This window comes from Betta splendens, chromosome 22 (genome assembly GCF_900634795.4).
Source record: "Betta splendens chromosome 22, fBetSpl5.4, whole genome shotgun sequence".
Lineage (NCBI taxonomy): Eukaryota > Metazoa > Chordata > Actinopteri > Anabantiformes > Osphronemidae > Betta > Betta splendens.
In genome coordinates, this window is record NC_040900.2 from 9,854,745 (window position 1) to 9,872,479 (window position 17,735).

At 45.7% G+C, this 17,735-nt stretch overlaps 1 protein-coding gene and 1 long non-coding RNA gene across 6 annotated transcripts in view; one reads left to right on the forward strand and one right to left on the reverse strand.

Annotated features, from left to right (window-relative positions):
- The first annotated feature begins 476 nt into the window (after positions 1-476).
- LOC114849014 (LBH domain-containing protein 2-like) lies at positions 477-14,214 on the forward strand. 5 transcript variants are annotated; one of them, XR_008693700.1, is made up of 8 exons: positions 919-1,202; positions 4,676-4,754; positions 5,419-5,593; positions 6,155-6,318; positions 7,229-7,435; positions 13,182-13,310; positions 13,559-13,693; positions 14,076-14,214. XR_008693700.1 is itself a non-coding variant. In XM_029140013.3 (4 exons), the coding sequence occupies exons 2-4, from the start codon at positions 4,677-4,679 to the stop codon at positions 6,220-6,222; spliced, it is 321 nt and encodes a 106-aa protein (XP_028995846.1). In that variant the 5' UTR covers positions 477-680; position 4,676; the 3' UTR covers positions 6,223-7,185. The 5 variants fall into 5 exon arrangements, 2 of the variants coding, with proteins under 2 accessions (XP_028995846.1, XP_028995843.1); XR_008693701.1 differs by lacking the exon at positions 14,076-14,214 and adding an exon at positions 7,644-7,751; XR_008693702.1 differs by lacking the exons at positions 13,182-13,310; positions 13,559-13,693; positions 14,076-14,214 and having other exon boundaries at positions 7,229-7,486.
- The window catches only part of LOC114849017 (uncharacterized), a 35,189-nt gene continuing 27,163 nt past the window's right edge, over positions 9,710-17,735 (reverse strand). The window contains exon 6 of the long non-coding RNA XR_008693704.1: positions 9,710-10,046. This is a non-coding gene — a long non-coding RNA (uncharacterized LOC114849017). The remainder of the gene's footprint in view (positions 10,047-17,735) is intronic.

The following is a 17,735-nucleotide window of genomic DNA, read 5'->3' on the forward strand; positions in this document are numbered from 1 at the left end:
GCTAATAAACACACACACACATTCATGGAGATTCTCTGCTAACGTGGTTTGTTGCTATTTGCCGCTAAATGTAAAACCCAACTGGACTTTAAAATTATGGCATAATGTATAAGTATAAGTTCGTGTGTTTAATAAGTTGCGTTATCAAGCTGCACAGTTTAAAACTTGACTCACTACCTGAAAGGATCAGGGAGCCGTTGACAACGTCACCAAACCGAACTCCATCAACAGCTGCCCGCTTCTCTTCTGATTAGGTGTTGCCTTCAAGTGCTCCTCATAAATCCCAAATAATTCACATCAACTCAAAGAGCTTTGACGACAATCGCTTTAAGCTCATTCTGCTACAATTGCTGAAGATCCTGACATGCACATTTAAATTTTTTTTCTGTCACATAAATGTGACATCAATGCATATGCATGGCAACAAAAAAAATGCCCTGAGAAACTTCCCGATCGCCCGCGAAGGCAGCATCGGTACCGCTCCACTGCGCAGCCTCTGAACACTTTGACGCGAGCTTCAACTTCACCGGGAGCCCAGCTCGCCCCGCCGCCTGTCGCCCACAACAGCCCGCATCATCATCATCCTCCTCCTCATCATCATCAGCAGCAGCAGCAGTGTGATGAAGCAGCGGAGGACGGAGACCTTCCTGCTCTGAGACACTGGATCAGCGCGCAGACAGGTAACGGACCATCCCTGAACACCCACAAACACCTCTTTGTTCCAAACACCGAACTACGGCCGGCTTTCGCGTACTTGTTATAAAAGTAACGGAATAATGAGTTTGTTCAAATTTACAAGTGCAGGTAAAATCCTGAAAGCTGCTTCGGATGGTGCTTTCCGGCGCTGGTGCTGGGGATCTGTCAGCGTGTGGGATCGTGGGCAGAGCAGTGATCAGCCTGTACAGTGTGTAGGTGTAGCAGCGGCTCTGGTCCACACACCAGCATTTAAACGCATCAATCCTCGCAGCTATACCTGCAGCGAAGTGGCTACCTGTTGTGGGCCACGCAGGTCTGTGGGTTCATGCACAGATGAACAGTGCCTAAAGATGCAGTACGAGACGCGTCTGTGGTGTTGGAGCAGCTACTGAAAGCATTAAGGTGAAAACAGAACAGGAAATGTGAAGTGGAGCAATGAGCACAAGAGAAATCAAATGTAACTGCAGCAGAAACAGGGCAGTGGAGCGCTTGCACGAGGCTGTGTGGTGAGTAAAGGGCAATATTACTATATTTGGCTCCAGACTGATTTTTGTTTTCATGTCCTTGGGCTGGTAAAACTTATTGGATTTGTACAAGGAGCCTGCGTCTGAGGAGGTGGTGCTGCTCCTGGGTCTGATTTAGAAACCGAAATGGGGAAAGTGTTTGAAGTGAAGCTGGGGGCATTTGTGAAATTCAATATCATATATCCGACATTTGGCGTGTAACTGATTGTCTGGTTCTGGAGGATGCTGATTTTGGGAAGCTGCTGCCCCTTTAACTGGACCGTCTCCACCGTGATGAATCTCATGATGGACAGAGAGGAGAGGAGGAATTTTAATCCGCGAGGTCACACCAGATGTACATCTTTCATCTGAACAGCAAACACAGAGGATGGATGAAGGAGAGCGTCGCCGTGAGCCGAGTTGTTTTCTGGAGATTTGGGTGCTCTTCATGTGGAAATCGGATTTTCTATAATAGCTGCTCGCATCTGGCTCCAAACTCAAGTCTGTAATTCAGCAGGAGCTGAGTGATGCTCTGTTACATCAGGGTGCTTGTGTGGGGGCTGTAGCGAAGGATTTTTCTCCACTCTTGAGCAACCTGCTGATTATTAATTTGCAGTCTATGAAATCACAAAAGAGTTTAAAATAGTCCCAGTTTGCCAAAGCCAGTCAGGATGCCTTCGAAGGTTTGCCCAATCAAAACAAGGAAAGAAATCCAGTCTCAGCAGCAGTTTGAAAGAGATAACATTTGTATAAAGGACTATTTGTAGTGTCAGAATAGTTGCTGATGGGGTTTGCAGTAAAGATCATTCATTAACTAGTCAATCAACATAAAACCGGTAATTTCTATTTAGCTTTAAATTCTTTCCACCCATTTTTATTTTTATATGTGACATGACATTAAACTCCATCAGTGGTGGAATGAAGTGCATTTACTCAAGTACTTCACTTTACTGTGACCTGTGCAGATTCAGTATCACACTTTTTATGGCACTTGTACTTTTTACTTCACCTCAGTCAATTGATGAGATTTCATAGGAATCTACTTAACAGATGAAACCACCTAACAGCTGAATAGATAGAAGACCTTTACATTGTTGCTCCTTTTAACATTAAGGAAGAGGTCTATGATTCCTGTCTTTTCTATTTTTAATACAAGGACAAACTACTTGTGTCAGATTGTTCCTTTGCTATCAACCAGCAGACTTGAAGATGTTCTGCCTTCCAGCCAATAAATTGTTTAGACCAGAACTGGCAGCAGAATGACAAATTGCTGGAGGCTGCTTGCACTTAGTTTGATTCCTCTGTGGCCAGAGACATTTCAGGTCATCCACCTGTCCAGTTCTTGTCGATGTGATATCTCAGGATTGCTTTAAATGAATGGATTTAAATCTGGCACTGGCGAAGGATGACCTGACTGTGGTTGCCAGTGTCAAAGGTCAAGGTGATCGTCACACTGGGTCTGTCCCACAGCCTAAAAGGATGTGGGACAAAGATGAACTCATCATGATCTGGTGGCGAAAGATGCAATGTTTTTCAGTGCTGTATCTCAGAAAGACTCCTTGCATCTGGCAACAGAAATTCATTATTCAGAAATTCAAATTTATTAGTAGGGTATGACGCATCTTTGCGTCAATTGAACAGAATAGTTACCAAAGAAGAGAAGAAAACAGGGACACTAATCAGAATGAGCAGGTGTTACTACGTGGGTGCTTCTGCTCCACTGGACAGAACGAATTTAACAACTGTAGTGCCAAGGAAACTGGGATTTGCTACAGCGCCCCCTACTGGCGAACCAGTGTCTCCACCCCAATATTTACCAAAGCCAAAAGACTGAAAAATGCATATTATAAATTCTCTATTAATAATTTAAAGCCATGCGTGTCCCAGACTGCCTTACTCAAGTACGTCATTACTGACCTTAGACCAGAAAATACTGGAGATGTGCTCACATGCCTCAGGGACCTCTTCACTACACATCAGTCAGATCTAGTCTCCGACAGCTCCTCACCTGCCAGATACGTCCCTCAGGTGTTGATGGGGCCCAACACAGTTAAAATATGAAATAAACGCTAATGTTATAAATAACCTGCTGCTGGGTGCGGGGTTAAAGGTGACGATATGTAAATCATCACCTGCTGCTGCTGCTCTCATTTGTAATTAACAGGTGTAAAATGTCAGGATTTTAACCACAGTTTGAAGCAGGAGCACAGCAGGGAAGCTATATTACACATCAAAAATGTAATTACCACTTTCAAACAGTTGCTTCTTCATATCTGATCGCGTCAAACTGCACAGAGACAAACGTCTTAATGTTTCATTGACTGCATCTGCAGGAGTGAAGCAGTTTCCCGTAAACAGACAGACGTGAAGCCTGTTCCGACCAAATGAGGAGTTATTATTCAGCTTGAAGAAGAACAAACTGTCTGACGCTTCATGCTTGACATGAACATTTAAATTCTTGTGTCTGTTCCGCTTCACGTCGCCCCGGAGTGAGTCCACTTCTCAGAAACAGGATCACGTGCAGAGCTCCACAGACCTTCTCTCCACTCGCTACCTTGCGAGCAACAGGGCCCTTATTTGATTTTATCTGTTAAACCTGGGCCATTAGATCATCCAGTGCGACCGCACGGACTCCCTCCTGAGGAACAATAAGAGCCTCTGATGAGGAATAAAGGCTGCATTGTTGCCCGGAATGAAGGGCAGAAGCGAATCCAGGTTTTACAGACAAGTCTCACAACAGCCCCATCCTGACGGCGGTAATTGCTGCGTAACGACACACATGAATACCCCCTCGTGCACTCAGGGAAAGTGCACTATTCAAACAATCAAAGGTATAAAATCTCAGTCGTGCATCGCCATGGCAACGGGCCCTGCTGGTCTGATTGTATGGAAAGCGCTGTTTCTGATAAGTTGCCACATGTAACGTCAGCCTTTTACTATGAGCGAGGAAGTGATGCTGTCAGCTTTTTACCACATGTGCTGAAAGGTTTAATCATGATTCTGCTCGTCCAGGCGTCACAACGGGGCGGAGGAGTCATTGCTTGGTCATTTTAAAGAGAGGATTATTGATTATTAGGCAGATATATGAATGCAGTTACAGTGGATATGAAACCTTTCTCTACATTTTAGTGACTGAAGAGTCACAGACAGGAAACAGAGAGGTGGAGGGGTGGGACATGCACCACTGAGCCCCAGCTTGAGGTACTGTAGATCTAGATATGTGATCGATGGGGACTACTGGATGGTTCCTCTTGGAAGATTAGTTAACAGGTAATATTTCTAACACCTGTGAACCTCAGTGGTTGTGTCACTGAGACACAGGACATAACTGGGACAGAGGCTATAAAGATGTGGTGATATGTTTGCTGTCAGTATGATGTCATACGGCAAAACTGTGTCAATGAATTGATGTTCTACTTCTTAAAGACATGCTGTGTGATAGGATCATTGATCGGTGATAACACGCTTTCCTCCAGGATGACCGATGTGATGAACTCTCTGGAGCCGGGGGCGGAGGACTTCGGCGGTGGAGGAGCGGGAGGGGATCAGGATGCAGTATCCTTCCAGGTGTGAGGGAATGTGCCACCATCTGAAACTAGTCCTGGTTTATTCTAGTAGAAAGCAAACAGCAGTGAGTCACAGATGTGATGAGCAAGTGCAAAACGTGGGCTGACGCTACTCGGGTCGTCAGCTGTGGGTAAATGATGCGTCTCCGGCTAAAGCGAGAGGACGCTACTGTACAGTTCACTGTACAACATTGATAATGATGACGGTCGAATCTCACAGCAGCAACGAGTCTCATACAAATTGTTAAAAAAAAAGAGAAAATCATCTGAAAATGCTGATGGGGACATCGTACAAACATCTCATTTGTCTGTAGGGCACTTAATTATCATGGTCACAAAGGTGATTGATCCCAACCATGTAAATACAATGAATTTGAGCGTTTTTTTACCTTACATTTCCGTTTTTGTGTGAATAAATAGTGATAGATAGAGATGAGCTGTTTCATCGTGATAAAAAAGTGTGATTATCACTGTACAGCTGTGTTTGTGCTGCAACAAACAACACCATGCGTGTGGAGTTAGGACACATTTAAAGGTGTTAAAGACAAAAACCAGTGCAGAGAAAATTGGAAAAACCAAAAAGATGCCAAACGCCAGATGATTAAATGCTCCGACAACAAGCCTTCAGTGAACCTTACATGAGCTCGCCCCAGATCTACCCAGAAGCCCACGAGAGGTACCCAAAGCTGTCCAAGAGGCTTCCATCCATCGTGGTGGAGCCGCTGGACGCGGCCGAGGTGGAGAGCGGCGAGCTGCGCTGGCCGCCGGACGAGCCGGGTTCTCCGGACGCCCAGGGAGAGAGGCAGCGCGCGGAGCAGCAGGCGGCAGGTGAGCTCCGACGTCCACGCGTTTATGAAATTAGCCGCTTCGCGATCTGCGCGTGAGCAGGTGTTTGATTCCTGTAATCCGGTTGAACGCGGCCAGACTGCTCACGTCCCCGTGTGCTGGAGCAGCGCTGGCGTCCTGGCGTGCGTGCGTCTGTGAGCGCGGTGCTGCGTGGGGTGGGAGTTCCAGGTCCCACGTGCGGCCCAGTTTCTCTGCTTTCCAGCATCGGGTCAGAGACGCACACCTGGCCGGCATCAAAGAACCAGCTGCAGCCGAGCGAGGCTCTGTGGCGCCGCACGTCACCCTCATCTGGGCCAAAGGCTGTCATTGAACACACCACGAGGGTCCAGCTAGCACATATGTCCTGAGCCTGCATGGGGAGAGATAGCTCCATGCTAACAGGTGTTCATCATTTTAATCCATAAATGCAACAGAGCCTAAGATCAGCAGGCCCGCTTTAGGTTCCCTTGAGTCCTGGACGTTTTATACGCTAGAACAAAGGTGTGTGGAGCAAAATAAGAAACCTGAACGCTTGCTGAATGACCCGTCTTCGTGCTCTTCCAGGTGAGCAGCAGTCGGACGTCGGCGCGGGCGAAGAGGCTTCGGCGGCAGAGATGCAGGATTCCAACTGAACAAACCGGGTCGTTGCTGTGAGGGAGTCCGGACCTGGAGGAATAACACAATAGAGAGCAATAGAGGAACACATTTGATGGACAGACAGAGGAGAGGTAAAGGAGAGAAAAGCTTAAAAAAACAGCGTTTTCCAAACCCCAGCTCGCAGGCTTGGAGCCAGAGTCACCTCCAGAGCACATTTACAGGTGTTGTTCCTTTTCATCTGCACATCTGCGCTGATGAAAGAGCTCCTTCTGACACACGGAAGCTAAAAAGATGATTGAAGGGACCAGGTTGGCATCCTGAAAACATTCTGTTCCTGCTTGTAACTGCCTTTTGACAAATTTCCCTTTTCATGTAACGTTCGCTTGTCTGGAAACGAACAAAAGATTTCGGCGGCGGACGTGTTTTTAATCTAAAACTATGACTACGACTGTTGTGACATTTCCGGCAATTTGATTTCAAATTCGACGCGTTCTTTCGGTGTGTTCCCTCTCTGGCTCCAAGCCCTCGCGGTCCAGATGCCCACGTTGTCACCTGCGCAGATGTTTTTCCCGATGTCTGACGCGTGCCATTCTACTATGATGGTAGCTGCTGTATCTTGTGCACAGTTTTCACATTAACCTTAGCTGTACGTTCCATCACTGTTTGTTAAGTGGTGACTGCTATAGTTTGGTGATCTCGCTCTTAATAATCACTTTTTAATAATAGCTAGAATGTTTAGAGGATTAGTTACAGTTTAATTCGATGTTGTTACATTCTTTAATATAAAACTGTATGTAAACACCGTCCGCATACAGTAGATGTTAAGGGAACTGTATCGTTTGCTTTTACTTAAAGGCTATGGAGCACAGTCGTAAAAGGAGGCAGCGTATTTTAGAAGTGTGTCGCTTGTCACAAACATTTTTTAAAGTATTGGAAATCTGTCTGAAACTATTGCACAACAATAAATACATAAATAAATACCTTTTCAAAATTCTTAATACCAGTGCAATTGCTTGTGTCTTGGGATGGGGCTGTGATCAGGTTTTACGGCTTCCCACAAGCGAGAAGGATGTGAGGAGCCTCACACGAGAGCAGATGGTGGGTTTGAACCGAGGCAGAACACAGTGACACAGGAAGAGACAGAACCGATCCCAGAGAGTCCAATCACCCCAGACCGACAAAAGCAGCAGAGGAGGACACAAAAAAGCCAGCAGGAAACAAAGAGGACACAAATCCTCATCACTATTGGTTGGTTCGTTATTACTACTTGATTAAAAGGCAGCTGTACATTATTATTAATCACGTCCCGTGGAAAATGTGCTCCTGGTCCCGTGGGAGTGCCGCCCTGCAGCGTTTCTCCCAGTGCAGCAGCTCGGGCGCGTTCAGCTGCATCATGAATCTGAGCTCTGCTCTGGTTTTAGCCTGATTTATGTTCCTCAACACATTTTTATTCAAGGGAAGGAAAACCTGTATCTGCTGCTTCTCAAGTCGCAGGCAACACGTACAGTCGGCAGGCGTCCTGGACACAGAGCTGGCAGCTTTCCCCAACGCTGGCTGAGCCCAGGTAAAAACAGGCCACTTTATTAGGAACGCCTGTCCAGTCGCATTCAACCGAACCCACAGCGCTGCCGTTAGTTCTACTTTTAGCAGGTTGTAATTCCTCAGTGTTTAAGATGAAGCTGTCAGAACGGTGGAAATTCTGCTTCAGGTTTATTATCGAGGTCACAGTAGGAGCGTTTCCTTTCTGAAATAGAGAAGGTTTCAGTTTAACAGCCGAGTCTCCAGCTAACGTGTTTCACATTAGAAATAGACATTCTCATTCTCATTCTCTGTTGCAGACAAATATTAGAAATGTTAGTGTTCATGGTTTCTTTGCCGTGTCTCTTCCTTTTATGCCTGGAACAACACACACAGACACACACACACACACACACACACACACACACACACACACACACACACACACACACACACACACACACACACACACACACACTCAGATGTGCTCCCACGTACACTCTGATAGCTTGTTGAGGCTGATATACTGTTAAAGGTCACGCTGGTGTCTCAATCCAGGCAGCGAGAAGGATGGAGGGATCTCCATCTTGTTTCTTTCGTGCCTCGTTCGCTCTCTGCGTCTGACCTTTCAGATGACAACCTTGTGAAGAGCACTTCATCGGGAGCAAGCGGGGGTCACTCCTGGGAAAATGAAGGGCTGCAGGGAGCGAGGCTGAGACGGTGGGCAAAAAAGCTGCCGTGTCAATTATCTCTCAAATGTCACAAGCTGTTTTTCAGAGGGATGAGCGCGCACATTCATTTCTAATCTTAAGTATCACACACACACACACACACACACACACACACACACACACACACACACACATACACACATTTCTTCCAAAATATTTCTACAGCGATCAGGTGTACAGTTAAGGATATTCATAATTTTGGCTTTGCTCTTAAACTGTCCACAGTAGAACAGATCAGAAGTACTGATATATATATCTATATATATATAGATATATTTTCTACTGCTCACCATTTCCATTGTCATTATTTACTGCCTGCCATTTTATTTCTCTTTTTTTTTACTAAAAATAAATATAAATATACATACTGTACCCTTGCCAGTCATGAAGTTACATTCCACAACTGGCAAAAGTACAGTAAGTTTATTTTTACTTAAGGATGATTTAAAGTATTAATCAAAATCAAGCTAAATGAACTGGCTTTACTTTTGTTTCTCTTTATTCTAGAAGGAAATGAGAGAAGTAAATTTGCATTACTATTACAAAACATATATACAGTAACTACTGTAGGGTAGATTGCTTTTACCCCCACCCACATTTCCTTTCCTTTATCCTGCATTCCGATTCATTTTCATTTACAACTACAATCAGTTCTATTAGACTTTGAGTACTTTTCATGCCCAACCATCCATCTCTGAAGCAAATCCATCAGTTTTCATGGATGTTTATTATCTCAGGCTCAGTAAACAACCGGGAGTTTTCCCTGCTCCATCTCCTGAGGCCAATCTCCTGTTTCATTATGTAGAATTCATTCATGTTCATCATTTTGGATCCACAGACCATGCAAGCAGCCACTTGTGATTCTGTGTTTTTCAAAAGTACCTTTTAACGTAGCCATTAGAGCCGCTGAGTGTTGTGAGGGAGTTGTGTTTGGATGATGTCAAAGTGAGCCGTGTCAGGACTTTCATCTCCCACTCCTGCCGGCTTCAAACGGGTCTTTCAAACATGGCCCTGGTAGGTCAGAGTACTGTACCCTCCGCCCTCCGTCTGCTGCCCCAACAACCCAAAACTCATCACGTCTGCATAACAAGGATGTCACAGAGTCCCAAACATTCCCAAACGTTGGCCTAAAGGTCATGAGGTTAGAATGGGGTATAATTATTTTATATTTAATGTTGTTGTTGTGATGCAATGAAAACATAAAGTTGTAATTTAACTTTATGAATGTTTAAATCCATAACAACTCTCTGCTGTGTGGTTAAAGACTAGTTGTGCTTTGAATCAAGTAAAATGTTTCAAAACAGGTCAAAGGTTTGGTTTCATTATACAAAACCGATGCTGCTAATGTGCCATAAAACATAAGCAGAGAGGAGATTTCCTGAAAGGCCAACCTGATGAAACGCCGCATGGCTTTGATGAAACACTTGAGCGTGCACCGACTAAATTAAAGCGCAGCGAGATGCACTGTGATTGTATGAAGAGCACTTACTGTATGGACGGCAGCCAGCGAGGAGCTCCGTCTCCTACGAGGCCTCTCAGCCCGCTAGTTGGTCGCCCACACAGTGTAAAACCACCTCCACTCATCAAGGCTGTGGAGCACGAGGCCGTGACTGCAAATGTTTAGCAGAAAAACTAACGTAAACACTTGTAGCTGCTTCGCCAATAAACACATGCGCATATTGTTTGTACTGTATGCGACACAAGTGGATTTTATGCCTCATAATTATAAGAACGCCCGGAGCCCTGGGGGCCTGAAACACCAGGAAGATGATCCCTTCCTTTCCCCAGCCGTTGACCTGCACACAAGCCTCCGTTAGCATCTGGTCTAGTTATCGTTTAGCATCAAACACCAAACATTAACAAATCAAATAATCCCACAAGCATCCACTGCCACCTGTCCTAAACTACAGGTATTCACTCAGTCCAACATCGTCCGTAGCGTTACGTTAGCTGGCTTATGCTAACACGTTAGCAAGCAAGAAAGTCTCAGGACAGCTTTGTTTTGTTATTAATCCAATTCTCTTCTCCCTTAACGAAACATCCAGAATCTCTAAACATCAATATTTATCAATATTTATTCAATCAGTTCAGCTACAAGATGTCGCAGAGTCAGAAACACCTTTCTCAGCTATTAGCCATACTTTACTTGCTGCTTAGGCTGCTCCCATTTATGCAAAACCTAATGCTAACTCAGTTTAGCATTTTTTAAATAAAACGATTGCTCCAGTGGAATTTGACGGGTGGCTACAAATCTACTAAAAAGCGCCTTGAGCGTGAACTGACCTGAACTGAATGTCCGGCTCTGGTAATAATCTACAGTAAAACCTTTTTCGCATGTAAACAGTCACAGGTAAACTCACATGAATATTTTTCATTCTACAGTTTAACATTCAGATGCGCTACAGTTATTCAGTGAGGAGCGTCTCATCATTTGTTTGAGAACAACGCTCCGCTCTGACATGCGGCACAGCGCAGGCTTACTCCACTAACCTTTCCTATGAATAGTAAATGTCACCATAATCAATTTTAGATGGGGCGGCTCTGCAGGTGGAGCCTGGAGCTGGTTGGTGGGAGCTGCTGCCTCCGCCCACTGCACCAGGTGCTTTTCTAAAGGCTTCATGAGGTAAACAGCCCCGAGACTCAGAGATGCTGAGCGAAGGAGGCGGAGGGGTCGGCGTTAGCCACACAGCAGCAAACACACATAAAGAGCAGAACCACTGCTGACAGCAAGCACGCTTTGCTGGAGCTCCATATACTGTATGTTATGGACCAGTCGAAAGCATGAAGTTCGACTAAACATCTGGACCAAAGCACACTTCTATTGTCCTGTCTGTCCTTTTACTGCAAACAACCTGGATGAAACGCAAAATTGATTATGGGTGGAATTGGTTTTACTTCTCCACTGTTAACGCTCCTGTTGATCGCTCCATGAATAAATTAATTAAAGTGAAATCTGCCTTTCATCCTGTTGGCACAGCGCTGGATATTGGCACATTCCTGTGATGCTCGGTCGTCGCATTCAGCTCACGGAATGTTTTTCTCCTCCAGCGCCTTTTACTCCAGACTCCAGACAAGCAAACAACAGGGCGACTGCAATCAAGAAGCAGATTGCATGATTTTATGGCCGGGGACTAGACAGGAGACCACAAATAACTAAAGACGCTCCGGCAGAAGAGGCTTCTCTTGCTGTTCTGCATGTGGGTGACCCAGATCTTAAACCGAGGATCTCTGTGTTCCAGAATCAGTCGGATGAAATCGAGTAGAAGTTATATTATTAAATCAAAAAAAAGGCATGAGTGAACTAAATCCTAGTGAAAACACACATTATTGCACAATTACAGTAAAAACTGAATTTTATAATAAAAGCTACAGTAATAAAATCGATCAATAATTAATAATGTGGTTAAAAAATGAGCCTAAATAATGTATAAAAGTACTTACATTTTCAAATATGTAATTTAAAACAACCTGTACACAAAGTTACTTCCTTCCTGTCAAACCTGCTTCAGACACAAGAAGCTGCAGACAAAGGGGACGAGACCTTCTCCCTGTGAAGTCAGTAATTGCAACGGCGCCGTGTCTTATTGTGCTCGTTGACCCCGCTCTAAGCTTCGGGGACCGAGCGGGTCACACGGCGCCTCGGGGCCACTCAGACTCAACAGTCGCTGCATCTTAGGCTCACGTGACTCAGAGCTCATTAATCAAGTCTCTCCAAATCGCGGGGTCTTGACTGGCGTCGCTGTTGCCGAGACCTACGTTACACATAAACCAACACCAGCACCGACCAGACTTACTGCTACACACACACACACAGACACACACAGACACACACACACATACACACACACACACACACACACGCACACACACACGTTCATTTAAAACTAACATTGATTCAACTGCTGCGGTTGATTCTGCAGCGTCCTGGCAACAGCACGGCCCAGGCTCTCTGGTGGAGGATGGTCGGGAACAGCAGGTGGTCCCAGTTGAGCTGGATGATGCAGAGAGGAGCTGTGTGACCTGCCGCCTCGGATTCTCCACCGTTTCTCTCCTGCGCTTTTCTACTTCATGATGATTTCAGCGCTGCCACCAAAGCTTATGCAGCTCTGCACCAGCAAACCGCAGAAAAATGTCTGGACCTCGTTGTGACGTGACATACATGTGTGGTGAAACCTTAATGTTGGCTGTTGTGCGTCATTCGTTAAAGTCTCCCCGTCTGAAGACGCCGTCATCAGCCTGTTTTTGCTCCAGGTCCACGTGCACGCAGAGCAGCAGAGGATAAATAGGTCACGTGTACCCTCTAATAACCCGCGGGGGCTCATCCCGGCGCTGGCAGCGTCGGCCAGGTGTGTTGCTGAGCTCGCAGCGTCACCTGAAGCGGCTCACGCAGTTACTGGAGCGTGACTTTCACCCTGCAGACACGGAGCAGCGCGGGGTCACGCGATAGCGCTGATATAAAAATGAAAACGTCGGATCATCCTCAGATTCTAATACACTGTCACAGCTGGAAGCTTCCGCCCTGCAGACCCTGACTGTCAGCTTCAGGACCGGGGATCACCGTCTCCAGTTCTCCAGCCTTTCTTTCCTCTTCCTCCTTATTCTGTCATGCAGTCAAATCCATCCAGCAAAAAGGTCCACCTGGACCTGTCAACAGTCACACCAATTGCCTGGCTTCCCAGAAAAACAGCACTAGGATGATTTACATCTTTCATTTTCTATCTCCTCTTCCCTTCTCCCCATCACAGAGACCATTTGCTGAGACTGAACAAAGACTCGTCCAAATGCTCAGCTGCTCATTCTGCCGGCTACACGCCATCATCGTGCCAAATTGCTCTCCCAACAGCAACACAAACAGAATGAGAGCGATGGTCTAGGTAATTATCCTGTAATTATTCTATACAGAAACTCTTGCTTCCTGACTGTAAAGGTTGTAACAATCGTTCGATTCCACTTTGACTGACAAACACACATTCCAGCTCTTCACTTTATCCAACATGATGCTGTGGTAAGGAATTAGTAACATGTAAATATTCCACAGGAGTTCATAATAAGCAGTCTTCTGTGGGCTACAGTGCGATCTGCTGCACACACTTATTGAGTTCATGGTAATATTTGTATTCAGAGCCGAAGCTGGAGTCCTCAGCACCAGAGGCAAACTCAGACTGAGCACAGGTTTGCATCACGCAGCACAGACGTGATGCAGCCTGGAAGCAGGAGCAGGCTTCTGACAGAGGGGCTGCGATGTTAAACAGCACAGGTACTGTAATGTTTGTACCATCCTTTATTTCTTCGCAGGACTAATCTCTTTGTGCTTCAATAAAAATTCAGATGTCACGAGCTGTGATGGCGTTGCTGACGTTGGCTGTTGCTGATCGTATTCTCTGGCTGACACTCTCATAATCTACAGTATAATTACCCACTGGGACGTTGGCTTGAGTCTAGCATTTTATAAAAAGGCCTTCATTTCAAAACTGGGAATGTTTGTTGACATTTGAGATGTATCCGAGCTGTCACGGCACCTGATTACCTGTAATTACAAGCAGCACGGCAGCCGATGAGGCCTGAGCTGCTCGTACGCTTATGAAGGAACCCTTTGACACTGATATGATGTAACACATGAATATGCTCTCTGTAAACAGCCAAAGGTGGTGTGGTGTGACGACCCCGTGACACACATGGGCGGAGGCCTCCGCTTCGCGCGGCACAGAGCTGACGCTGCCTCCAGCTGCAGAGCTTAAAGTGTAACAAGATGAAACTGAAAACAATAAATAAGTAATGGAGGCGAGTGTCTGTCAGCGAGTGAGACTGTGACAACCCGCCCCACACCCGGGACCCCCGGTCCTCGGAGCCGCTGCGGTGGAGCCACGGGGGCGCGGGTTATTTCTGGAAGCGCTCGCCACCCCCCCCCCCCCCCGCCCCCCCGCCGCCTGACAGTTCCCTCTGTTAATTTGCACAACCTCAATTAGCCCTTAGTGGGGAGAATAAAGGAAGTGGTCAGACGCGATCCCTTAAAAGGGTCCATTCAGCGCCGACGAGGGGAGCGCGTGCGGCTGAAGGGATAAAAATACATCTGAGACTGGAGGCGCGTTTGATGTTTGCACCACGCAGCAGCGCGGCAGCTCAGCCTCCAAACAAGGAGCAGGTCTTTGAAAGCAGACCTGTGATGTCAAACGCCACTTTGACTGAACCAATGAAACCCGCAGCAGCGCTCCTTCCTTTATGTCACAGAATACTAGAGAGTAATTACCGTTTGAAGTGTGGACCCACATACTTTAATAATAGCCCAACAGGTGGGTTCAGGTGGATGAGCCAACGTCCCTTGTTGGTTTCACTTATTAAGGAGAAAATCCAGGTCCAACGTGAATTTTCATAATCATAAATGACACACAGACGGTGCAAATTGGGGTGAGACTCGAAACTGGAAACTGTGAATGACCATTTTTGCCTGAGAAGTTCTAGATCTTAATTTGACCGGTCCCAGCAGGTGTCATGGTTCCGGGACCAAACCCACCATTCAGGCGTGGCTCATCAAACAAGCCTGAGATTCAATTTCAGGGGAAATCTCAGAAGACGGTTTCATGCGACGGAGACAGAGTAAATCTACCACCTGGTCGTCATCATCTCCTGTAGGAGTAGTCGCTCCGTCCTTTATTCATTCTTTTTCACACATTGCTCCAAAACCCATCCCTGACAGCACAAGGATAAAAACTCACTTCACATGTTTTATTATTATTATTATTTTTCTTCTTTCTTCCCTGAGCAGAAAAAATCTGAGACGATGAGTCACCGAGCTAAAATCCAACCTGAACGACAGAAACAAATCCCTGCGCTTCCACTTTGCTTGTGCAGCCGACACTTTCCTGGCATCAGCCCTTTGGACTATTCCTTTTCTTTTATTCGTGAATATTTTAGTTTGCGCTGTTTTTTATGACGCAGTGGCTCCAAATGCTTTTAATGTCAAACTCTCCTCGGCAGCCAAGTTGAGCTTCCGTAAAAAACAATCAAGGACGAGACTGTCTCGTTCTGGCGTTGGGAAACTCTTCGAGAGATCCTCGATGTTACATAACGCGGATCACGAAATGCTAATGCTCCAGACCAGTCGCCTGCTGGACGCGGCTGTCGCCTCAGCTGCTCGTTCAGTTCTGCACATTGGATTCTCCTTGACGGTGACACCTCTGACATTCTCACAAACATCAGCGAGATGCTCGGAGACGGATAATAACGGCATGAAGCGGGAACACGGGCAGACAGGCTGACAGCTTCAAGTGCAATCACCCAGGGCACGTTGACGGCACGTTGGCAGGGTGTGTTTTATCCCAGCGTTTCGGGGGAAAAGACAACAAAGCCTCCAAACAACAGACATCAATAAATTTGCACAGACACGAACTGCAACAATTTGTGCATGTTAAACTCAGTGCAACCATGAAAGGCATAATAGGAGATATTACTCCACTAAATTTGGTGCAATTAATCCGAACATACACGTTTAATAATGAGCAAAGCTTTGTTCAACACGGAGTTCGAGTTGGACGTGTCGCATCTGCACGAGCCGGCGTCGAGGCCCGAGCGCTCCAGCAACAATAGACCAGCAGCCATTTAGTGTCTCAAGCTACTGGCTGATTGACAGGAGGAAAACCTCAGCGCTGTCTGGGGCACCCTGAAAAGCAGGCAGATATAAATGGAGCTCATTTACATATGTGCACTGTGCAATTTGCACACAGATGAATGTAACATTTAGTCCAGGGAACATGACTCCGTGGTCTCTGGTGCTGGGAGTGTGTGTGTGTGTGTGTGTGTGTGTGTGTGTGTGTGTGTGTGTGTGTGTGTGTGTGTGTGTGTGTGTGTGTGTGTGTGTGTGTGGGGAAGCGCCATCATCTGCCTGAGCATTTAAATGAGCAAACGCCACAGAAACTCTACAGCTACAGCAAGATGAAGACTTAGTGAAGAATGTGTTTGTTAATTGTTTTATTGTCATTGTTATTTTGCAACTTAAAATTGATATCAAACAATCTGGCAGAACTGCTTCAGACAGCTGATTTATAATTTATCCTCTAATTGATTTTGTTACAATAAGTTAAAGCCGTGAATAGAAATATTTTTCAATCCAAATAAATCTGAATAAATAAATACATGACTGAAGACAGATTCTAAAAACTAAAACTAAATGACATCAGTGTATGTCAGCTTGTTGAAAAGGGTCTTTTACACACACACAAACACACACACACACACACACACTAATCTGAATCTCATGCTTTGAAGCAGCTGTTGTTTTAACATAAATGTTATAACGATTAAGTCCTGCTGACATATTCACATACTGTATAACGGTGGAGGCTGAAATAAAATGTGTAAGTTCTGATTTAAATAAAAATAAAACAAAACATAAAAATAAAAAATATTAATAAAATAAATCTGAGCTACTGATGCAATTCCTTGATCGGAAACCACTAAACTAAACTATGATCTTAACCAGACAACGTTACAGTGCTCACACACGGGTGCATCAGTATTAACCTTTTAATGCCGGCTTATCTTTCTGCTGGACACGTTGTGGTTGCAGTAGAAAAAGCCATCACTTCGCAATTTGTCCTGTTGAATTTGGGAACTTCTCCAAAACAGTCTACGCCTGGATGATCCCATGTTCACCACTACAGTTGAAAACTGTATACAAAAACATCTGTTAGGAGGAGACGTCTGAATTAACAGGCTGTTTATATGTAAAGCTGGTAAAAGTAACTGTGAATTCATTACATGTCAGTAAGTAAAGAAGGGCATATGTGCGTACATGAAGAATTAGAAGGATGACGGGTGTTTGGACAGGATGCGGGGCCTTGTGTTAAGCTCTTGCTGACCCGCTCAGTAACTGCTCCATTTCCATATATATATCAATAATCCGCTCACTATATGTCCCACATAGATCCCATCTACGCACAACTACTGTTTATCTCTCTCTCACATACACACACATGCAGAAGCTGGAGTGAGGAGCACAGTGTCATTCATCCGGAAGCGCTCATCTTCCTCCTTTGTTTTGGCCGCAGAGACGCACAGATGTCACGTCTGACAACAGCTCTCGGCCTTTATATTCACAAACACAAAACTTGAAGTAGCTTCTGTCTGCTGGGATAAAAGCATGCGGTGAGGACGCCGCCTGCACCGCGGCGGCAGCAGCTGGGACGCACGCGGCACACGTCAGCCTCTAGTGGGTGAGTGTGGCAGGACAGGCCTGGGATCAGGAAATTAACGTCTGCACGGCTCAGTTTGGCCTCATTCCTCAAGTCAAGCCTGGAGTTTGA

Bases quoted from the DNA above. Each gene is read 5' to 3' on its own strand.
- LOC114849014 (XM_029140010.3), top strand. From the start codon at position 1,132: ATGAGCACAAGAGAAATCAAATGTAACTGCAGCAGAAACAGGGCAGTG. The intron at 4,755-5,418 runs GTATCCTTCCAG...AGCTCGCCCCAG, and splicing joins CGGGAGGGGATCAGGATGCA to ATCTACCCAGAAGCCCACGA. The intron at 5,594-6,154 runs GTGAGCTCCGAC...GTGCTCTTCCAG, and splicing joins CGCGGAGCAGCAGGCGGCAG to GTGAGCAGCAGTCGGACGTC.